The sequence below is a fragment of the Anolis sagrei genome, chromosome Y, assembly GCF_037176765.1.
Source record: "Anolis sagrei isolate rAnoSag1 chromosome Y, rAnoSag1.mat, whole genome shotgun sequence".
Lineage (NCBI taxonomy): Eukaryota > Metazoa > Chordata > Lepidosauria > Squamata > Dactyloidae > Anolis > Anolis sagrei.
Genome location: NC_090035.1, coordinates 46,627,404 through 46,652,644, shown reverse-complemented (window position 1 = coordinate 46,652,644; position 25,241 = coordinate 46,627,404). Strand labels below are relative to the sequence as shown.

General features: G+C 41.1%; 1 protein-coding gene across 1 annotated transcript in view; it reads left to right on the top strand.

Annotated features, from left to right (window-relative positions):
- LOC137095614 (meiosis regulator and mRNA stability factor 1-like) overlaps positions 1-25,241 on the top strand; it is an 87,785-nt gene that overhangs the window by 3,014 nt on the left and 59,530 nt on the right. The window contains exons 2-3 of the mRNA XM_067462384.1: positions 2,837-3,038; positions 7,920-8,068. Of these exons, the coding sequence (XP_067318485.1) occupies positions 2,895-3,038; positions 7,920-8,068 (293 nt within the window). The 5' untranslated portion in view covers positions 2,837-2,894. The remainder of the gene's footprint in view (positions 1-2,836; positions 3,039-7,919; positions 8,069-25,241) is intronic.

Here is a 25,241-nt window from a genome sequence, read left to right as displayed (position 1 = left end):
AGAAGGCCCTCTCTCTTGTCGCTGACAAGTGTGTTTGAGAGTGTAATAGAAGTGAGAGTAGGGTCTCTCCTGATGATTTTAGTCATCTGGCAGGTTTGTATGAAGAGATGTGGTCAGATAGGTCAGTTAGATCTGAGCCGTTTAGGACAGTGGTTGTCAACCTGGGGTCCCCAGATGTTTTTGGTAAACAGGCTGGGATTTCTGGGAGTTGTAGGCCAAAAACATCTGGGGACTCCAGTTTGAGAACCACTGGTTTAGGGCTTTAAAGGTCAAAACTAGCACCTTGAATTGAGCTCCAGTTCAAGTGCTGTAAGAAGGGAGTGGAGCGCTTCCTGAGTCCAGCACCTCTGAATAGCCTGACTGCATCTCTTTGAACTAGTTGAAGTTTCCGAGCACTCTTCAGGGGCGGCCCCACATAGAGCCCATTACAGTAGTCTAGATGGGATGTAACCAAGGTGTGGATCATCATGGCCAAGTGTGGCTTCTCAGAGTATGGGCACAGCTGGCGCATACATTTCAGTTGTACAAAGGCCCTCCTGGCCACTGCCAGATATGCTTCTTCAACAAAATAAAGCCAAGTGTTATGGGACTATTTAGTGCATGTTTTAAAGTGATATGAGTTGTTCTCTTTTAGCTGCGTTTAGCCTGAAAATAACAATAATGGAAAACCATCTTTCCTCTCTCCTGCTCCTTCCCCAGCCCAGCTTTAGATCTCAAGCTGTAAACCAAGAGCAGTAAACCAGGAAGAGATGCCAGTGAATGGTATGCAAGACGTACCATTTATATGAGACCTATCTCTTACAACAGGCATGGGCCAATTGTAGACTGTTAGAAATTGTGGCAGTTGAAGTCCAGAACACTCGGAGGGAGGGCCAAAGTTCACCCAGGCCTATTGTAATGCACTGATGGCACTCTCTCTGTAAGTTAGGTTACAGCCAAAGTTTGCAGGTGTCAATAATAATCACAATAAATAATTTTTTTAAAAAAAGAATGGAATAAAAATTAGAAGTATAAAAAATAACAACAAAGAATCATAGAAAGAGAATAATAATAATAATAATAATAATAATAATAATAATATATTGTATTTATTACCTGCCTCTCCTGATGGCTTGAGGCAGGTACAACGAATTCAAAAGGAAATGAACATAAAATTACTAAACTGCACAAACACATACATATGCCAAACACAGATAAATAATTGAAATGTAGTGGTAATAGAATACAAATCAAAACTCATGATGAAAAGTTGACTGGACTAACCTCCTTCTGCCAGAAGAGATGGAAAATAAAATATTTTATATGTCCATATATCAAAACCCATATAGCAAAGCATAGGGTGCAAAACTCAACATGCAGCGGCAGTAGAACGCAAATCCAAAACTGATGGTTCAAAGTTGACTGCCAGAAAATGTGGCTCTTTAGTTGTGTGATGGGTCACAGCTGAATTTCTCATAGATTTGTATGTGTGGGTACAGCAAATATATGAGGGAAAAGGAGGGGGAGGGCCACTAAAGGAAAGGAACAGATAAAGGCTTGCACTCATTAATTCCCCCAGCCTCTGTATTGTAGTGCAACCTTTTCCAGCTGGAGGCACGCTCTGAAGGAGGGAGAGAGAGATGCCTGAATGCTTGTGCTCTTCCTCCCTTCTCTGGCACAAACCTGAAGAGAATGTTGTAGGTACATCATATCTCAGTTTCAGTAAGGTCTTTGACAAGACTCCTCGTGACATTCTTATAAAACTAGATGATCCCAAATTGAGAGAGAGCGCTAATACTCCAGAAGGAAAATATCATAATCCAAAATAATATTTACAGATTAGAAAGCTGGGCCCAAAATGAGTTTCATCAGGGAGAAATGTATGATACCACACCTTGACAAAAAAAGTGAAATGCAGAGATACAGGGTGGGTGATTCTAGGCATGAAGACAGTCCATGTGAAAGGGATCTGGGAGTTTTAGTAGACTGTAAATTGAACATGATGCAACAGTTCAATACAGCAGTTTAAAAAGCCAACACGATTCTAGGTTGCATCAATGGGAGTATAGTACTAATATTGAGGAAAGTCATAACCTCACTCTATTCTGCTTGGGTCAAAACTCACCTGTAATAACACTGCGTCCAGTTCTGGACATCAAAATTAAAAGAGATGGCTAAGGTAAAACATGTCCAGAGAAGGGTGACCAAAATGATCAAAGATTGGGAAGCCAAACCCTATGATAAATGACAGAGGAAGCTGGGATGACTAGCCTGGAAAATTAAATCTAAGAGAGGATAGGGAGAGCCATGTTTAAATATTTGAAAGAATGTCACACTGAGGAGGATGCAAACTTGTTTTCTGCTTTTCTGGAGACTGAGACACAGAGCAATGGATTCAAATTGCAGGGAAAAAAAGATTCCACCTGAACATGAGATAAAGCTTCCTGATGATAAGAGCTATTTGACAGTGGAATCTGCTTCCTCAGGGTGTGGTGGTGTCCCCTTCTCTAGAGGTTTTTAGGCAGAGGTTGGATTACCAACTGTCATGAGTGCTTTGATTGCGTGTTCCTTAGTGACAGGGAGTTGGTCTGGATGGCACTTGTGCTTTCTTCCAGTTGTGCAATGTATGTTGCATTTTGACTAATGGAAAGATAGTGCACTGAATATTTGTATGTACTACCTATACATGTATGATGCTTATGAGGCCGGTCAATAATTTAAGATGTAGTAGCTTGTTCTTGTTTTGCTTAAATACTTACCTCAAAGTGAGTTCGTTTACCTGACATATACTTCCCTGATAAACACTAATTTTAATTCCTGTACCCAGACTTATGTTAAAACATACACATTTTTGCAGGTAAAGAGAATGACAGAAAGGAAAGATGGAAGAATGTTGACCTTTCTGTGGTTGTATAATGGAAGGAAATGAAAGAGAGGAAATCTGTACCAGATCTCTTGGATGGCTTCAAAGGCAAGATTATGATGCTAAACCATGGCTCTGGAAATTCTCCAGTTGTTTTTCAACTACTGAACAAAGTTTTCCTCTTGACCCCCAAACGGTAGGATGCAGATACAAATTTGCTGAGTGGAATTCTAGTTTCTCTATTTAGGATTTTAAGTAGTCCAAGGTGTGTCTTTTAACAGGGGAGGTGCAATCTCTCAAGATTTGTATTGCTCTTCTGAGAAGAAGCTTGCTTCTATCTGAGGAGTGTTTCTTCATTGTTTCTTACTTCATTAAGATTAACATGTTTACACTTTGTTTTTAGCCTAGCTGCAATTTTGACTTCTCATGCCTGATTGTTTGCCAGCTGTCATTAGTAGTTGCCTGATTCTCTATCCCCGTAATTGTCCTCATTGTTAATTTAGTTTCATTTGTGTTCACAAATAATTTAACGGTTGTGACTAAAGCCTAGTTACTAAGAATTGCTTAGGGTTTTAGTATGATCTCTTTCCCTCACCATTTTTAAAAGGATAACATAGTTTCTGTTGAGTATCTTGTCATGCAAAGAAAATTGTTTTTTTGGTAACAAATTCTAGCATGGTAGACATATATTGCAAAAAAACAAAAACAAAACAAAACAAAAACAACCCAATAAGTAACTCAAAAAGAAATTAATTTATTATGACAAGCTTTTGTGGGATGATTTTTTTCCTTGAATGTTCTATAATTGATTTGCTAACTGATATACATCAAAAAGATTTGAAAAACACTATTGGAATTGGATGAACTTAAATTGAAAATAGCTGTATTGTGTTGGAGTTCAACCCCATACTGCCCAAGTCTGCCCCATACTGCCCTCATGTTGATTCATGTAGGAACCAATGATACTGCAAAGCATACGTTTCAAAAGATCACAAATGATTTTCGAGCTCTAGGAGCAAAGCTAAAAGAATGTAATGTACAGGTGGTCTTTTCATCCCTGTTGTAAGACACGGACCCACAAGAGCCAGAAAAATAGTACAGGTCAATGACTGGCTTAGAAAATGGTGTCAGGAGGAACGCTTTGGCTTCCTCGACCATGGCCTGCTTTTCCAGGAGGATGGCCTACTGGCAAGGGATGGGGTGCATCTCACACAAGTAGGAAAACACCTTTTTGCTCACAGACTCGCAAACCTCATTAGACGCACTTTAAACTAGGTCCACCGGGGGAGGGGGACAACAGCCTTGCGAACACTACTTTACCCATAATGTCTGGGAATCGCCAGAAGGCTAAACGGAGGGCTGCACAAACACAACAAGGACCAAGTACCAAAAGCACAATAATCCCAATTAAACAGCTCAAGGGAAGATCCCAGGGGCTCACATGTCTTTACACTAATGCACAGAGCATGGGAAATAAACAAGACGAACTCCAACTTTTAGCACAACACCACAAATATGATATCATAGGGATCACTGAAACCTGGTGGGATGACTCCTATCGTTGGAATGTAGATATCGAGGGGTATAACCTCTTTCACAGAAACCGAACAAAGGGGAGAGGAGGCGGAGTAGCCTTATATGTCAAAAACTCATGCTGCAGAAGAGATTCAAGACAGCAATCTGGGAAACCAGCTTGAAATCATCTGGATAAGAATCAAGGGAACTGGGACTCAAAAAGATGTCGTTGTAGGCGTCTACTACAGACCCCCAAGCCAGGAGGAAAAACTTGATGAAGTCTTCTGCCAACAGTTGACCAAACAGGCACAGAGAAGAGATGTAGTAGTCATGGGCGATTTCAACTATCCCGATATTTGCTGGAAAACAAACTCGGCCAAGAGTACAAGGTCCAACAAATTCCTCGCTTGCCTTGCAGACAATTTCATGGTCCAGAAGGTAGAAGAGGCAACAAGGGGATTGGCTACTCTTGATCTCATCCTAACAAATGCGGAGGACCTGATCGATGCGGTCGAAGTGGTAGGATCCTTAGGGGCAAGTGACCATGTGCTCCTGCAATTTGAGGTACAAAGGAAGGCCGAAACTAAGACAAGTCAAACCCGCATTTTGTTTAGGAGAGCTGATTTCCAAAAAATGAAGGAAACGCTGAGCAGCATTCCGTGGACACAGATACTAAAAGACAAGGGAGTTACGGATGGATGGGAATTTCTCAAGAGTGAAATACTCAAGGCGCAATTGCAAACCGTGCCAACAAAGAGAAAAAATAGGACAAGTGCAAAGAAGCCAGAATTGATGTCCAAAGAACTTCTAACTGTGCTAAGACACAAAAGAGACATGCACAAGAAGTGGAAAAAGGGAGAAATCACCAAAGAAGAATTCAAACAAATAGCCAACACCTGTAGGGAAAAGGTCCGCAAGGCTAAAGCACAAAACGAGCTCAGGCTTGCCAGGGACATTAAAAACAATAAAAAGGGCTTCTATTCTTATGTCAGTAGAAAAAAGAAAAAACAAGGAGGCGATAGGACCTCTTCGCGGAGAAGATGGGACAATGCTGACAGGGGATAGGGAAAAGGCAGAACTACTTAATGCCTTCTTTGCCTCGGTCTTCTCACAAAAAGAGAGTCTTCAACCTCAGCAAGATGGAGTGGATGAGGGATTGGAGGACATCCAACCCCAAATTGGGAAAGAAGTCGTCCAGGAATACCTGGCCGCTCTTAATGAGTTCAAGTCCCCAGGGCCAGATCAACTACACCCAAGAGTACTGAAGGAACTAGCGGAAGTCATTTCAGAACCATTGGCAATCATCTTTTAGAGTTTTTGGAGAACGGGAGAAGTTCCAGCAGATTGGAGGAGGGCCAATGTGGTCCCAATCTTCAAGAAGGGAAAAAAGAATGAGTCAAACAACTACCATCCGGTCAGCCTCACGTCGATACCAGGCAAGATTCTGGAAAAGATTGTTAAGGAAGTGGTCTGCAAACACTTAGAAACAAATGCGGTCATCATTAATCATCAACATAGATTTATCAAAAACAAGTCATGCCAGACTAATCTGATCTCTTTTTTCAATAGAGTTACAAGCTGGGTAGATGCGGGGAATGCTGTGGATGTAGCGTACCTGCATTTCAGTAAGACCTTTGACAAGGTCCCCCATGGCCTTCTGGCAAGGAAACTAGTCCAATGTGGGCTAGGCAATACTACGGTGAGGTGGATCTGTAATTGGCTAAATGGACGAACCCAGAGGGTGCTCACCAATGCTTTCTCTTCATCCTGGAAAGAAGTGATTAGCGGAGTGCCGCAGGGTTCCGTCCTGGGCCCGGTCCTGTTCAACATCTTTATTAATGACTTAGATGAAGGGCTAGAAGGCATGATCATCAAGTTTGCAGACGACACCAAATTGGGAGGGATAGCCAATAGTCCAGAGGACAGGAGCAGAATTCAAAACGATCTTGACAGATTAGAGAGATGGGCCAAAACTAACAAAATGAAGTTCAACAGTGACAAATGCAAGATACTCCACTTTGGCAGGAAAAACGAAATGCAAAGATACAGAATGGGGGATGCCTGGCTTGAGAGCAGTACGTGTGAAAAAGATCTTGGAGTCCTCGTGGACAACAAGTTAAACATGAGCCAACAATGTGATGTGGCGGCAAAAAAAGCCAATGGGATTTTGGCCTGCATCAATAGGAGCATAGTGTCTAGATCTAAGGAAGTAATGCTACCCCTCTATTCTGCTTTGGTTAGACCACATCTGGAATACTGTGTCCAATTCTGGGCACCACAATTCAAGAGAGATATTGACAAGCTGGAATGTGTCCAGAGGAGGGCGACTAAAATGATCAAGGGTCTGGAGAACAAGCCCTATGAGGAGCGGCTTAAGGAGCTGGGCATGATTAGCCTGAAGAAGAGAAGGCTGAGAGGAGATATGATAGCCATATATAAATATGTGAGAGGAAGCCACAGGGAGGAGGGAGCAAGCTTGTTTTCTGCTTCCTTGCAGACTAGGACACGGAACAATGGCTTCAAACTACAAGAGAGGAGATTCCATCTGAACATAAGAAAGAACTTCCTGACTGTGAGAGCCGTTCAGCAGTGGAACTCTCTGCCCCGGAGTGTGGTGGAGGCTCCTTCTTTGGAAGCTTTTAAACAGAGGCTGGATGGCCATCTGTCAGGGGTGATTTGAATGCAATATTCCTGCTTCTTGGCAGGGGGTTGGACTGGATGGCCCATGAGGTTTCTTCCAACTCTTTGATTCTATGATTCTGTGAAACTAGAGCTGTCGCTGTCTATCCTAATGCAACTTTTCTGACTCAGTACCCCAAATAATCCCAGGAACAGGCCTAAAAAACAAGACACAGAGACTTTGTTTTGTTGGACTGTGTTATACATATACTATCTATTAAATTGTTCTAGATTTCCCTCCATAGGTACCATTTCATAGCACCTGCCAAATTGAAAATGTAAACATTCACTTAAGTTATTGTACAATCTGGAACAATACTAATGGTCTGTTAAAGATAAATAATGAATGTTTAAATAATCTGCCAGACACAAGATGAGTAAAGTAATTATTGTTTACCTTCCCATTCCTAGAGAATGTTTCTTGCAAGGTTTGCTGCAGTTCTTTTCTAGACAATCTGTAGTCTAGATTGCTAATTTGAATGTCTACTCCATTTGTGTATGGCTCTAGACAGCCTGCATTACCAGTATAACTGATGACATTGAAAGTGAGAGGAGAAGATCTGTTTGAGATATTTGGAGACACACTCCTGATCAAGTAAATGGAAGGAAAAGAGGATAATTTAGAATTGTTCATTCTAGTGCACAGAACACACATATAAAGCCTCTCTTTCCTCCACATGAAGAGATGCTGCAAATATCACTGTCTACTATGCTGGCTTTGTAGCGTGTATGTCTTGGTTTTCACATTTTTGTTTGCAGTTATCATTTTATGCCAAGATGAATTCTCGCCAATTTTCATGTCTTTGAAGAACACTGCCCCCTCAGATCCACTGGTCACACATTACAGAAGTGCAACTCCAGGTTTGTCTCTGTTATCTTTTAGTTTCTTCCACACAAAGAATTGGCATCATTGGCTTCTCAATATAACCCCCATCCCTTGAAAAATACTTCCAAGTATCTTAAGTACTTAGGAGAGCTGGAGAACTCTCTGGAGCATTTCCTGGCACTACAGAGGGCTATAGCAGAAGAGTGGTAAGAGGAAAGTGCCAATTCTCTGTTGGATTCCAAAATACACAGGGCACTCTTAGCTTCTCTGGACAAGCAAACACACAAGCAAACACAAAAAATATGCCTGATAATGGAGCCCAAGAGCTTTGGGCTGCAGGAGAAATTTACCTTGATGACCAGCAGCTTTGAGACACCAAAACAGGGCAAAGTTGCTTCGATGCACTTAGCATGCTGTACACAGATGGATAGCTAACTTGGAATACATCGTTATTCTCTTTTCTCTCTACTAGGGAGTTGCTGATGCTCCTTGCTGAAGGTAAATCTTTCCTGTGTTAAAGAAGAACTCATTACTAATTTGTTCTGTGGATGTATTTTGATGACATTTGAATTAGACTCAAGACATACTTCTGATTGTTTTTATGAATGGATTTGCCTGTTCCGGATTTTTTATGTGCTGGAGATACTGAACTTGACATGGAGTTCTCCTTTAGCTGGTCTTGACAGTTTTCAGAGTTTTTCAGAGTTTTTGACTCCATACGACACCGTTCCTTCAGGAAAACAAGTAATCAAAGATGAGGCTTATAATAAAATGTATCTGGGTGGTTTGCATCCACTTAGCAATTAGATTTTTAAATAATAAAATATTTATAAGGAAGCAGGAAAAGTTTGACCAGAGAATTACTAGTAGGTTTTTATGTGCAGTAAAAACAAAATGGAGGCTTCCTGCACTATACAACAGACTTGTCTGACAATTATCAAAACAGAAAAATCAGTCATGTGACTCAAACATTTTAAAGTCTTCAAATTCTTTCAAGCAATATCAGTCAATTAGTGAAAAAAACATCACATTTATTACCAGATAATGAAGTAGGGAATGCAGAAAGTACTACATCCTACACAACTTTGGTTAAGTCGAAGTTCGATATGCAGCATACAGAAGTCCAGCTCCTAGAATCACATGTATTTGTTATTTCACTATGATTCTTAAAGTCTATGTGCTAAGTATAAGATAAACTGATTAATTTTTTTTAAACCTTTCAAATGACAGTGTTAATTAAGGGTGGGAAGCTGTGGCCCTTCAGTTGTTGTCAAATTGTTATCAGTTCTTGCATGTGTAGCCAGTGGTCAGTATCCAGTGGTAATCTGTGTAAGACTGCGAATCAGCAAAATCTAGAGCGCAACACAGGTCCCACAATTTCTAACAACTAGTAAGCTGGCTGGGATTTCTGGGAGATAAAATCCAAACCACCTAGAGGACTAAAAGCTGAGAATCACTGACACAAACTATAAAGTCTTTACCTGTAAGCTTTTCACACTTGCGTTCTTTGGAGCTACGCCATGTGCCTGAGACCCTTTCCCCACAGTTGTTTTTATGGCAGAAGACTGATCACTTGATTCTCGATTCATGAGGCACAGCTTTGTGTTTTTGTTCACTTTTTTGGGAGACTTCAGTTTGACTGCTCCTGTCATACTCGCATTCTTGGTTTCAGCCAGTTCTTTGCTTTGAGGGGTAAAAGATACAATAATCCTGTTGCCAAAAACATCTTCATTCTCCATTCGTTTCTGAGCATGCTCAGCACTATCTTGATTCAAGAAACGGAGGATGGCACCGTTGCCAGAAATAGTCAGGACTTTCCCCCCGCAGTTGTCTGACAAACGCCGAAGTCTGCAGCAAACGCTTTTGCTGTCTCGGTTTGTTGGTAGGTTGTAAACATATAAAAGTGCATGGCCTGCCTGATTGAGAAAACAATAAGTTTTAGTAAGGTTCCAGGGGAGCAACACAATCATACCTAGATTTCAACTAAGGTGCTACAACAAAATCAAAAGCCTTAGAGACAAATTATGTGTAAGAAAACCTGAAGACCTGGTTGGAAAAGATTTTAGTTGAAATATTCACAAACACCACTCATGCCTCTACAATCCATGAGTGGCCTTTGAAGGCAGCATCCTGGTAAAACACAGCTGTCCCAGCAACTCTTCCATCACTGAAAACTGATTCAAAATGAAGAGTTCATCTAATTGGTGCATCAGTTGCCTCTGTAGTACATCAACCTCCTTTCTTCTCCCTTCTACTTCCATCCCTAAATCCACAGGCATTCTCCTTATGTATACACAGCTATAGAAAATTTGGACTCTCCCATATTTTGTCTTTCAACCTACCGGACATCCATGGTTACAAGAACTGAAGCCCGAAACACCTAGAGAGATTACAATTTTTCACTTCTGCTGTACAGAAATACCCCAGTTAAGCTATGCTTAGAAACAGATTAACTTAACAGAAAGGGAATCTGCAATTCTACAGTCTGTTCATCTAGACCAGTTGTTCTCAACCTGTGGGTCCCCAGGTGTTTTGGCCTACAACTCCCAGAAATCCCAGCCAGTTTACCAGCTGTTAGGATTTCTGAAAGTTGAAGGCCAAAACATCTAGGGACCCACAGGTTGAGAACCACTGATCTAGACAAAAACAAAAACAAAAAAACCACACACAGAGAAGAAATCACTTATTGGCTTCTTCACTGGTAATCTTGGAGGTAAATCAGAAATAAATTCTTCAAATCCGATGAGTTCATGAGCATGATGTAAAAGTGCTTCAGAAGCCTGGTTTTTATGCACCAGGATTATGTGGATACCATGGCGGTGTCTCAAATCACTAATTTCAAGAGCAAAGTTCACATCAGCTGAAAACACAAACACAAGAAAACACAAATCATTAGTCTAATTAGTTGTTGATAGTTTTCTTTACAAGTATGAACATATCATTATTTAAGAAACTCAATATAGGACAGGAACAGTGGTGAGAAACCTTTTCCTTCGCAACTTACCACTAGACATTGCATTGCCTCCATTAAATTCCTTACAAGTTTTTTTTCAAAAGCCAGTTCATGTGTATGCTGGTGAAGCTATCTGGCATCTAAGGCAGGTTGCCTGAAGTCACAATGGGAAATGTAGCTACAGTGACACAGCCCTGTCATTGCAGCTATGTCTTCCAATGCAGAATCATGACCCATGAAGACAGGTAAAAGACAAAGAAGGTAAAGGAGGAAAATATCCTCTCTCATCTTAAAAATCTAGTTGGGCAATAAGCTTATTAGAACCAACTGAAATGTCACAAAAGTTTTCATCTTCTCCAGATTTTCCCCTCGGATTATATGACAGAAAGCCTTTTATACCAGCTGGCATAATGGAGGAATAGTTTTGTAGCATCCGAGTTCATATAATATTGCCAATTATGGATTTATATTACACTTTAGTGCAATTTTCACACCTCCTATCAGCAGCATGTCTTTTGACAGCCATATCACAAAACCTAATGTTGATTATTATTGCTCTTTAGATCCACTTAAGTCATCATAGACACTTAATGCTGACTCTGTGGCCAAGAAGAAATAAAACAAGACTTACTATTTGTAAGTTATGATAACTTGTGCAAAAATAGAAAAAACATTGTCCAGCTGATCAGATATTGATTTCAATTGTGTGTGTGTGTGTGGGGGGGGGGGGGGGGAAACGATGTTAGAATAACTGGCATAATTCTGAAGATGGAATATTTAGACTTGTCCAAAACCGGGCAGACTTTTAAACTTTGCAAGAATCAAACACAAAAAATCCACATTGTTGACACATACTTGATATAAGGACCACCGTGGCTGGGGGAGCATGAGTGTCTGCAAATCTTCTAAGGCTCTGTCTGAGTTTGTCATCAGCTGCATTTTTTGCTGTGGCATTAATGTGTGCAACTGTAACCTAAAGAAATGGAAAGAAAACAAGCATGAGTTAAATGTAGCATAACAGAGAACCAAGTGATGCAGCTGCAAGTAGTTCTCCTTAAGAGCCACAAAGTCAAACTCACACTAACATCTTGGACACATCTACTGTGTCTAACAAACACAGCCCTTTAAAAAAGATGCAAGGAGTCAGAACACATTCAAAGGCAGCCAACAAGAACATTCAAATGTATGGGAAAGTAATAATATAACAAAAAATCTAAAGGATCTCAGTATGTTGAACATGAAGCATTGAAAGGGGACTCTGGAAACACTGGAGATTTGTCATATTGAAGAGGTAAAGGTTTATTTGGATTGCCTGCAAAATGGTTGCACTAAATTTTGTGGGTTTCATCTATAACACGCATGGGCAAACTTGGATCCTCCAAGTGCTTTGGACTTCAACTCCCACAATTCCTAAAAGCCGCTAGGGACCCAAAGCACCAGAAGTGCCCAACTTTGCCCATACCCGATCTATAAGAACATAATGAGAAATTTACTGACTAAGCAATTTGGTAATAAATAGTCCATCACACTATCTTATTGTTTTTAAGAACAGGTTGCACAGCCATTTTCGGCAACTGAAGTTAAAAACTTCTTACACAAATGACTGGGTTGAACAAGATGGCTTACAAGGCTCCCTCCAATCCTAGGTCAAGATCAAAGTCAAAAAGATATGCCAATGAAGCAGACAGCTGTGGAGATCTTACCTGGCAGTTGTTTAGTTCTTCAATAACTTCTCTGTTTTCTTTACTGATGTCACACACACAAATGAACTCTGCCTCTCTGTGTCCTTTAAAAAACTTTTCATGAATCCGTTGTACCACAGCAACAGCAGAATGGCCAGAAGGAACTGAACAATTTTCAATATCCCAAAAGACTCCAATGGGAGGCAGGTTTTCTAGCAGCTGGCCTGTTATAGCAACTTCTGGAGACCCTGTTTTTGGAAAGGGTAAATTGTCAACTTTCAACCTTTATCTCAGGTCTCTCTAGAGCACTTTTGTTATGTGCCTTTAAGCTGCTTGAATTTAAGGCAACTAATCAGAAGGACTTTGGGCAAAACTTGTTCAAAGAGGGTTGCCATTGTCTTTCTGTGAGACAAAGAGTGTGACCCAATGTCACCTTTTGTTTCCATGAAAGGTCAGGGATTCAAATGCTGATGTCCCAGACTCATAGTTCAACACTACAGCCCCCAGTAGAACAATGGGTTAAACCCTTGTGCTGGCAGGACTGCTGGCTGACAGGTCAGCAGTTTGAATCCAGGGAGAGTGGGTTGAGCTCCCTCTGTTAGCTCCAGCTTCCCATGCGGGGACATGAGAGCAGCCTCCCACAAGGATGGTAAAACATCAAACATCCGGGCATCCCCTGGGCAACGTTCTTGCAGACGGCCAATTATTTCACACCAGAAACAACTTGCAGTTTCTCAAGGTGCTCCTGACACGAAACAAAGTTCAACATTCAAACCATTAAACCACGCTGGCTCTCAAAATGGTCAATGCAACTTTTTATCACAGGTCAGTCTCGCACTACACAATGTTTACTGGAGAATACATATTCAAATAGCTTTTGCTAAAGTGATATTTTATCACTCTCTTCAGAACTTAAAAAGCTTAGCCCCCTCAGTTCCCTTGATAATTCCCTTTCTATGACATCAGAAACATCTGCTCACGACTCCCAGAGTAGCCCACGATCGAGCCCCCATCCTGTCGAGAGCTGACTAGCCAAGGAGGTTAACTCCCAGGGAGAGGGAGGGGTTCCAGAAGAGGTGGGCACTATCCAGGTTGTGTGGGAGAGGAGATTAGCAGGTCACAAATTTGCCAGGGAGAAGCGCAATAGAGTTCTTGCGACCCTGGAGAAGGTAGGTGTAAAGAGGTCGTTAAACTGCTGCCACCAATTGTGAAGAAGACCATTTTAATGCCACCGAATGCCACCAAATGTGAAGGTGCGTGGCAAACTTACTGCCACCTAATCTGTGAGGGAAGCCGGGCAACGATCTATATCAACCTAGGAGCTATCTTATAAAGGGACTGTTAATTACAGTAGGCTTTATTCACTTGATAGCGTAGCGTTTACTTTCTTGGCTTGACTTTACTATTGCAGGCTGTTCAACTTAGGAGAAACTGTATCAGGCAAGGCTTGAGGAAAACAGTAACGAGTTTATTTTAACAGGAGTATAACAATGTATAACTGTTCTTCAAAAGAGGCACAAATCTTGATGGATACATTGGAAAGGTTTCATGAGTAAACTCAGGCAAACACTTCATAAGGTTTCACAGCTGGCACAACAGGCTTAAACCCAGCCAAACCTTGATTTTTAATTCAGAATCAACAACCCCCTGTACCGGGTCCTTCTCTGCAACCACTTGGTCACCAATTGATTCTCTGAATCTCCACCAAGAGATTCAGTCTTTCCCTATAGCACACTGGCTACAGACACATTCCCTGAATCCCCACCAAAAGATTCAGTCCACTCAGTAGCTCGCTGGCGTACTGACTAATTCCCTGTTTCTCCCACTAGAGAAATCAGTCCCTTCCTGTAGCTCACCGGCTTACAACTGGCTTTTTAAAACAGCTGCCTCCTGAAGAGGCAGTTGGCTCCGCCCCTGTTGCTATGGCAACTCAGCTAACACCAAGCCACCTTCTCCCACAAAGCATAATCTCCCATACTTACCATCCCTAAACCACTATCCAAACTACACATAACCAAAGAAATAAAACTTACACATCGTCACAGTAGGTTGTGGAAGACTCCATGGCAGTACCTCCGGACTTAAGGTCCTGCTGGTAAACGCCAGGGCCGTCAATGGTAAGACCGCTGCCATCCAGGATTTGATCATGGATGAGGGCTGACCTGGCCTGCATCACTGAGACCTGGTTGGATGAGCTGGGTGGGGTAAATCTCACCCAGCTGTGCCCTCCTGGTTCCGGGGTGCACCAGCAGGCTAGGTCTGGGGGGCCGGGAGGAGGGGTCGCAATAGTCTTTCGGTAGTCCATTGCCGTGGTCAGATGCACTGGACGAGTGCCTGGCCGCTGTGGCTGTCTGGATGAGGATGAACAGGCTGAAGATTAATGCCGACAAGACAGAGGTCCTTCTGGTCAATCGTAAACTGGATCAGGGTATAGGGTCGCAATAGTCTTTCGGCAGTCCATCGCTGTGGTCAGATGCACTGTTCTGCAATCATCTGGGTTCGAATGTGTTCACCTGAGGGTGGGGAACCGTGATAGCTTGGGGTTACTGCTGGTGTACCGCTCACCCCGCGACTCAGCAGTCTCCCTGCCTGAGCTAGCAGATTTGGTCTCTAATTCAGCCCTAGTTTCCCAGCACTTGATTGTACTGGGAGACTTTAACATCCACACTGAGACCTCTTTAACAGGAGTGGCTCAGGATTTCATGGCCGCCATGACGACCATGGGGCTCTCACAAATTATATCTAGACCCACCCATCAGGCTGGACATACACTCAACCTAGTTTTTGTAGTGGACAGTGGAACAGTCAGAGTGGAAGAACAAAACATCCTTCCACTGTCATGGTCTGACCATCATCTGATCAGTTTTAGGCTACCTGTCACCTCTAACCTTCGCAGGGGTGGAGGATCAATTAAGATGGTCTGCCCCAGGAGACTGATGGATCCAGATGGATTCCTAAAGAATCTTGGGGCTCTTCCTGCAATGGAGCCTGGCGATTCTTTTAACATCCTGGTTGATCATTATAACAGTGAGATGACCAGGGTGATAGACACAATCGCTCCCTAATGACCCATTGCATTGCATCGAGACACACCATCTCCTTGGTTCACCGAGGAGCTGGCTGTGATGAAACGAACAAGAAGGGGGCTAGAGGGCATATGGAGGAAATCTCGAGACGTATCTGACCAAGCACGGGCTAAAGCCTCTCTTAGAGCTTATACCGTGGCTATATGGGTAGCCAGGGAGTCTTTCACGACTGCCTGTATAGCGTCTGCATCTAATAGATCATCGGAGCTGCTTTGGGTTATCGGGGAGCTCCTTCACCCACCTGTGGTGGAGGAGACCCTCGATGACCCAACAACTCAGTGTTGCAAGTTTGCACAGCATTTTGCAGGCAAAGTTACTCACATACGCCTTGAGTTGGACTCCAATTTCATCACAATGCCTGATGGCAAGGTGCTGGAGTGGGTGGTCGCCTCCCAGCTCCAGGGCTTTCTGAACGACACCAATTACCTGGACCAGTCACAGTCTGGCTTCAGGCCTGGCCACGGCACTGAGACGGCTTTGGTCGCCTTGGTGAATGACCTCTGCAGGGAACTGGACAGGGGGAGTCTGACCCTGTTGGTTCTCTTGGACATCTCAGCAGCTTTTGATACCATCAATCATGGTATCCTTCTGGGACGACTCTCTGGGATGGGTCTCGGGGGCACGGTTCTGTCATGGCTCTGGTCCTTCCTGGAGGGTCAATCCCAGATGGTTAGCTGGGAGACGCCTGCTCAGACCCCTAGCCTTTGACCTGTGGGGTCCTGCAAGGCTCTATTCTGTCTCCCATGCTTTTTAACATTTACATGAAACCGCTGGGAGAGGTCATCCGGAGTTTTGGAGTTGGGTGCCATCTCTATGCAGATGACACACAACTCTACTACTCCTTTCCACCTAATTCCAAGGAAGCCCCTCGGGTGCTGGATGAGTGCCTGGCCACTGTGGTTGTCTGGATGAGGATGAACAGGCTGAAGATTAATCCCAACAAGACAGAGTTCCTTCTGGTCGATCGTAAACCGGATCGGGGTATAGGGTGGCAATCTGTACTGGATGGTGTTACAACCCCCTCCCCCCCGGAAGTCACAGGTCCGCAGTTTAGATGTCTTCCTGGACTCATCACTTACGCTTGAAGCTCACGTGACTGTACCTCATGAAGGCGGATCTGGCCAGGGTGGTCCATGCCTTGGTCACCTCCAGATTGGACTACTGTAATGCACTCTACATGGGGCTGCCCTTGAAAACGGCCCGGAAATTCCAACTGGTTCAACGGGTGGCGGCCAGGTTATTAACTGGTGCTCCTTACAGGGAGAGGTCAACCCTCCTGTTTAAAGAGCTCCATTGGCTGCCGTTCATTTTCCGGTCCCAATTCAAGGTGCAGGTGCTTACCTACAAAGCCCTAAACGGTTTGGGACCCGCCTACCTGCGTGACCGCATCTCCGTATACAAAGCCACACGATCTCTCCAATCATCTGGAGAGGCCCTGCTCACGATCCCACCTGCGCCGCAAGCGCGTTTGGTGGGGACGAGGGACAGGGCCTTCTCTGTGGTAGCCCCCTGACTCTGGAACTCTCTCCCCAAGGACATCAGAGAAGCCCCAATGTTGGCAGTCTTTAGGAAGAGCTTGAAGACATGGTTGTTCCAGTGTGCCTTCCTAGAGTAGGAAACTCCAAGCATCATGTCCCAAATGCACTTTACTAGAGATTTAAGATTGCCTGCACACTGCACCTATCTCCAAAAAACTATCAGTTTTTACCTGTCATGCCCAGCATTTTTAAAATGTTTAATCATTACATTTGGCCCGGCCTTAGTTTTAAATGTGTCGTGGTGTTATTGTCTAATGTTTATTGCTACTGTTTTAATGTTTATTGCTACTGTTTTAATGTTTATTGCTACTGTTTTAATGTTTATTGCTTTGTTTTATGAGTTTATTTATTGTTGTATTTGTTATGTTGTTGTTTTACTGATGTGGTGGGCCTCGGCCCCTTGTAAGTGGCACCGAGTCCTTCGGGAGATGTTAGTGGGGTATAAATAAAGGTTTATTATTATTATTAGTAGTAGTAGTATTAGTAACTCAACAGCCCATGTCCCCTGAATGGCTGCAAGTAAGGCATGGATAGAAGCACTTTCTGTACTATAGCTTGCAGATTTCCTATAGCCAATATGGTTTTAAAAGGGGATTTTGGTGCTCCGCTGAGCAAATGTGTTTTGTGGTTGCTCACCAGCAACAGATATAAAGACAGCAGAAAATCATCCCAGTCAGTTAACCACAGATTGCTTTTAGAATCAGTGAACACATCTAATCACAAAACCTGCGTTCGTCCAAGGTCATAAAAACAGATCTGCCTGACCAAAGTCCAGTAGTACCCACTGCACAACACCATTGTTATTCTTAAAAAAGGAGTCATCACTCCTTTCAACCAGCGCACCATGAATGCAAAAAAAATTAAAACTGCTATAATTTTATTAATTCCGCCAATATGCTTTACCGTATTTCTGCGACAATATGCCAAAGCCATTTCCCAAGAGTAAAGTCTTCTCTTTTTTTGCTCCATTGGTTCCACAGCCATTACATATGGGAAGGGAGACAGGAGCAGCAGCTTGGGCATTTGGAGGGGGAATATTTGGCCATATTTTAACAGCCTCAACCAAACTGTCTCTGGATGGCTGTTGGAGAAAATATTCCGTTATCACTCAAGTGTACTGTATTAATCAGACTAAGGAAAAGAAAGAATTGTAGCTAATCGTTGAAGAAAACAAACACTGGTCTTACCTGTGATACGTTGATTTCCCAGAACAGACTTGAACATCCTAAAAAGGATTGTTTCTCCCTCTCACCCAATAGGCAGGAATTGCACAGACATCTGAGGAATGCCCTCTAGTGAAAGCAACCCCTGGCCAGTCAAATTATTAGCTAATGCTTCAAAAAACTTAAAATTGAAGAAGATAAAAGTTGCTTTCAAGCTTTTATATTTTATGGTTTTAATGCTAGCCTTAAACTGAGGTCAGATTGACACTAAGGGATTAATACTATACATTCCAAATGCGTTTGTTCCCAATTTATAACCTACTGAAAATTTCACAATACACTGTAAATGAGAATGTTACAGACCTTACTTAAACACTCAGTGCAATAGTGAGAGCCCTTTAAACAAACTGAAGGTGCCACTTTCAGGTGCAGCGAATTGGTGCAAACACAAGACTTTTGCTCCGATTGTAAGATGTGTTGCTTCAAAAGCCCTTCAACCCCACTTGTGAATTGCGAACAGGAAAAATAACCTGAAATTGTACAGCTTTGATGAGAAAGAAATGGATGCAGTTTGTGTACATTACTGTGATAGGACTGGAAGTGGAGTTTTCCAAGGCATGGGAAGTGTGGACAGGAAGAGACACGGTTTTCCAGGCACACTCTGGACAAGTCGCTAGCAATGTCTGTTACACCGCTTCCAACCGGAACACCACTCTTGAGTGAAGACACAGCCTGATTAACAAATCCTACCTCTATTTGACAAGTGACTCTCCTGGTGCCTTTTAAGTCCAATATTGTGCCAGGGTGAATCAAAGTGCTGCCACCACCAAAATGTAGCTGAGGAGCATGAGGGGAAGATTCAGAACCATGAGGACAACAGCTTACTTTAGAAGCAGGTGAAAGTTGTATTTGTGTTTGTTGGAGAGAGTACACACTTGGAAAGGGGACAGCTGCAAACTGTTTTGAAGCAGTAGGATGAGGGGATGGAGTGGCCTTCAACTCCACTGTAGCTTTTTTGTTCTCCATGTACTTGTTCTAGAGAGACAAAGAGTCATAAAGATCAGTATGAGATCAATGGAAATACACCATCAAGCTACAACTCTTGGCACTTGAAGGATAAACCTGAACAAATACAAAAAAGCTCCTTACATACAAAAATAACTGGATTGCATTAACAACTATCTAAGAAGCCACATTAGGCAACAATGTAAGTTGACTCCCTTGAGTATACTTACTTTGCATAATTTATCCACTGCATTTTTCAATCCATTGGAGCAAAAAGAGAAACAGAATACAGACTAGTTTACTTTGTCATTCAGTAATGGAAACTTAGGAGATAGTTTGCCATTACAATATAGAACACAAATCAAAATGAAATACAACCAAGAATGAAGTTCTAACTATCAGTAAGAAGAGCTAGAATGACAGTGTACTTGCCCACTAAAAAAAGACTATTTCTCAGAACAATGTGTTAGGGAAAACTACCCTAAAATATAGCAGAACATCCAAAAATCAAACAGGATACAAAAGCTGAGCATCAGCTCATTACTGAGCAGAGTGTGAAGTGCCATGTGATGTAGCTGTAAAGAATTAAGAGCTTAGGCAGGAAAAGTTGCAGAGTCCAATCTTAAAAATCACAAAAGGTTTATTTACAATAATAAATAACTGCATTTCTTAATGATAAAGAACTGGGTTTGAGTTACTCTAACACCATCTCTTCTAAGGTTTCAAGAGGGGAAAAACACCAATCACTACATCTCTCTGATACACATGCAGAGAGAGATCTCAAAGCACACAGCACATACTCGGAATCTAAGAAAACAGGAGTCAGAAAAAGTAGAAAAGTATCCATTCTACACAACCAATCAGAATGAGAGCAGAGAGGAGAGAAGAAATAGATATATTCCCAACTCTCATACAGGAGACACAGGGGAAGGGAAACCCTTAGACCAGTAGTTCTCAACCTGTGGGTCCCCAGATGTTTTGGCTTTCAACTCCCAGAAATCTGAAACTTGTAGGCCAAAACACCTAGGGACCCACAGGTTGAGAAACACTGCCTTAGACTATTCTAAGCTAACTAAACTGTTCCTCATTGAGAACTTGAGACTTAGAATCATAGAATCATAGAATCAAAGAGTTGGAAGAGACCTCATGGGCCATCCAGTCCAACCCCCTGCCAAGAAGCAGGAATATTGCATTCAAATCACCCCTGACAGATGGACATCCAGCCTCTGCTTAAAAGCTTCCAAAGAAGGAGCCTCCACCACACTCCGGGGCAGAGAGTTCCACTGCTGAACGGCTCTCACAGTCAGGAAGTTCTTCCTAATGTTCAGATGGAATCTCCTCTCTTGTAGTTTGAAGCCATTGTTCCGCGTCCTAGTCTCCAAGGAAGCAGAAAACAAGCTTGCTCCCTCCTCCCTGTGGCTTCCTCTCACATATTTATACATGGCTATCATGTCTCCTCTCAGCCTTCTCTTCTTCAGGCTAAACATGCCCAGTTCCCTAAGCCGTTCCTCATAGGGCTTGTTCTCCAGACCCTTGATCATTTTAGTCGCCCTCCTCTGGACACATTCCAGCTTGTCAATATCTCTCTTGAATTGTGGCGTCCAGAATTGGACACAATATTCCAGATGTGGTCTTTTTTTTTTAATTTTTTTTATTGATTTATCACAATTATTACATACTGTTGCATTTTATACATCAACCTCTTTAACATGTTGTTTTGTTGTTTTGCTTTGACATTTCCTCCCCTTTTCTCTTTTTTTTTTCCCCCCTATTTTCACCTCAGTGCTCCCCTCCACCCGTCTCAAGCCACATTTTTTACATTTCATCTGTCCAAAATTTCATTTCTTCTTGTGACGGTAATTTTCCTTCCTTATTTTTTAATCCATTTACCACAAATTTTCCCCATATAGCATCAAAATCACTTTGTTTCCATATACCTTTTTTAACCTTTAATATACATGTCAGTTTGTCATTTAATGCTATTTTCCATGCTTCCTTGTACCACTCCTCTATTCGTATATTCATTTCTTTTTTCCAATTCCTTGCTATGAGCAGTCTTGCTATAGTTAGTAAGTTTGTTATCGCTTCTTTATCCTCCTTTTTCAGTTGCTTATTGGTATATAATGATAATAAGGCTATACTAGGACTTTTGTCTATTTTCATATTCATTATACTTTCTATTTCTCTAAATACTTTCTCCCAAAAATTATTTACATATTTACATTGCCACCACATATGTATATATGTTCCTGGTTCTTTACATCCTCTCCAACAATTTGTTGAATTGTTTTTATTCATATATGCTATTCTTACCGGTGTTAAGTACCACTTCCATATTAACTTGTAATAATTTTCTTTAACACGTATCGATAGGTTTTTTAAATGTCTTTGTCCCCATAACTGTTGCCACTCTATTTCACTTATTTTTATCCCTAAATCCTCTTCCCAAATCTCCTTAAGGGTACTCTTTTTCATTTTCCCATCCTTCATTTCAATTAGTATCTTATAGATTTTGCTAATTATACCTCTCAAGTTTTCGTGTTCTTCTACTGCCCTTCCCTTCTGTATTATTTGTTCAAATTGATTGAGTTGGCTTCCGTTTCTATTATTTTTTTTCCAGTTTATTAACCATTGTTCTAGTTGTATACAATGAAACCATGATAATTTTATTTCTTTAAACTCTTCCAACATCCTTTCCCTCTTCATTTCCGCCTTCATCCAATCCCCTATTCTATCTAAATTTATTTCCCTTACCTTTTTATCCATTGCTTTTTTTAAATTTTTTGGGAATTTCTTTTCCATCACTATTGGGGTTATAATTGATCCTTCCTTTATTAACCTCCCCTTGTATTTATTCCATACTTTCAGTATGTTGCTCAGCATTGGGTTTCTAATTTCCTTCAGTTCTTTTCTAGTAAGCTGTTTAAAAAATATATTCCAAGTTTCATCTTCCACTTTTCCTGATTCATTACCAAGCCAATCTATTCCCTCTTTTTTAACCATTCCTTCTATAACCAAATTTAATCTACTTGCTTCATAATATTTTTTTATATTAGGTAGTGCTAGTCCACCCTCCTTTTGCGATCTATACCATAACTGTTTGTTTAGCCTGTTTCTTTTACTTCCATTGCAATACTTATTAATCATTTGTTGCCATCTAATTAGCTCTTCTTCTGTGATTTGAAGTGGTAACATTCTAAATATAAAATTTATCTTTGGAAGTATTTTCATTTTTACTAATGCTATTCTTCCAAACCAGGATAAATGTATACCTTCGTACTCTATTAACTTTTTCTGAACTTCTTTTCTTAAAGTTACTACATTTACTTCCTCTATCTCTTTTAAATCCTTAGTTATTATTACTCCCAAGTATTTTAATTTATTCTTAATTCTTATTCCCATTTTTCTCTGTTCTATAAATTTTTTTTCTTCTTCTCTTGTATAATTGAGTAGCATCATTTCTGACTTGTTCCAATTAACTTGTAATCCCGTTGCTTTCCCAAATATCTCCAAATGTTCTTTTATTCTATCTATTTTCTCCACTATATTTTCTATAAATAACAATGTATCGTCAGCGAATAAGCTCACCTTCTGTTTCTCCTTTTTTCCTAATCCTTCTAAATTTTTATAGCAAAAAGTTCTATCACCATAGCAAATAATATCGGGGACAAAGGGCACCCTTGTCTAGTTCCTCTAGTCACTTTTATTTCGTTTGTCACTCCATCATTTATAGTTATCACTGCTGAATTCTTTGAATAAAATTGTTTTAGTACTCCTTTTATTTTATTTCCCATTCCAAATTTATTCACTATTTCCCCTAGTGTCTCCCATTCCACACAATCGAACGCTTTAAAAATGTCTAATGATAGTATCCCTGCTTTTCCCTTCCCCTCTTTAACCCAATGAATTTTATTTAGTGCTCTCCCTATCAAATTTGACATTTGTCTTCCTTTTATAAACCCACACTGATCTTCTTTTATGTACTTATACATACATTTATTCATTCTATTAGCTAATATCGCGGACAATATCTTTGCATCCTGGTTTATTAATGATATGGGCCTGTATGACCCTGGGTCTGTTAAGTCTTTGTCAGGTTTGGGTATTAATATTATTAATGATCTCCTCCATGAATCGGGTATTTTATCTCCCTTCATTATTCCATTATACAATTCCAATAATTTTGGGGTTAAAACTTCTCTAAAGCTTTTATAATACTCTGTCCCTAGACCATCCAGGCCTGGGGCTTTCCCTACTTTTAATTTATTAATGACTTCCTCTATTTCTTTTTTCTTAATAGGTTGGTCCAATAGCTCTTTATCTTTCTCCTCCAGCTTACTCTCCCAATTTTCTTCCACGTATTTCCTGATTGCCTCTATGGGACATGCTTTAGTTTGATATAGATTTTTATAAAATTCCTCAAATACTTTCAATTTCTCTTTCATAGCTCTACATAATTTACCTGTTTTATCTTTTATCGTGTTTATCATTCCTTCCATTTTCTTTTTCTGTGTTGATTTGGCTAGGATCTTTGAATTCCTATCACTAAACTCAAAATATTCCCTCCTTAAATAAATTAAATTTTCTTGTACTTCGTCTATTTCCATTTTATCCAATTCCTCTTTTTTTGCTCTTAACCTAGCATAAATTCGTGTATCTCTCTTTATTACATATGCTTTTTCAATCTCTTCTATTTCTCTTTCTAGATTCCTTTTCCTTTCTTCTTGCCTTCTTTTTAAGTTAATTGTCTCTTTTATACATAACCCTCTGGTCACTGCTTTCATAGTATCCCATAGGACTCCTTTTGTCACCCCCTTTTCGTTGAAGCCCCATATTTCTTGCCATTCTGCTTGCACTTTATCTACTATCTCTTTATGATTTAGTATTCTTGTGTTTAACCTCCACCTTTTCATTTTATCATAATCACATTTCAACGCAATCTCAATTGAAACCAAAGCGTGATCCGAAATCTTAATCATACCTATATCAGCATTTAGCACTTTACTTGTCATGTTCTTGGAGACAAAAATATAATCAATTCTTGTATACACCTTGTGTACCGATGAATAATATGTATATCTACTTTCATTCCCTTTTACCAATCTCCACACATCCTTTAATTGCCATTTATTCATTACTCTGCTTAAATCCGTTGTTTCAATATTTCTAGCTTTTGATGCTATCGTAGTTTTATCCTTCTTCAAATCCATACAGCAATTACAATCTCCTCCAAATATTACATTTTGTTGATGATAATTCTCTATTTGCTCTAGCACTTTTTCATAAAATTCTTGCTGTTTCACATTTGGTGCGTATACATTTACTAATACATATTTTTCCTCCCCTATTTCCCCATATATTATTATATATCTTCCCTCTTCATCTTTCAATACCTTGTTTATGACAAAATTACATTTCTTTGCTATTATTATTGCTACTCCTCTTGACTTTGATGACCCAAAAGATGTTTCATAGTTCCTTATCCAACTCGACTTTAGCTCACTCGAGCCCCGTTTATTTTGGTGTGTTTCCTGTAGGAAGATTGCGTCCGCCGCGTCCTTCTTCAGTAGAGATTCGATCCGCCTTCTCTTAATTACCGTCCCCAATCCCCTCGTGTTAAGCGTTGAAATTCTTAATTTATGGGACATCATTTCCCTTTCCCTTTAAAAGCTTTTTTGTGGCTTGAAACAACGTGAACCCTTGACCCTTTCCCTCCCCTACCCTTAGTCCCCATTTCCCCCTCCCCCCCAATCCCCCCACTTCCCTCTTTCCCCCCTTCCTCCCCTTCAAATCTTTGGGACTTCTCATCCCAATCATGGCCCCCGGCCTTCCCAATTGGGGAGGGGGGGGGTGAAGTCATCCTGTGGCCCAGAGTCTCCCTCCCCCCGAGTGCTCATATTAGATAAAAAATAAAAAAGAGCGTTGTTGCAGTGTTTAATTTCTTCTTACATC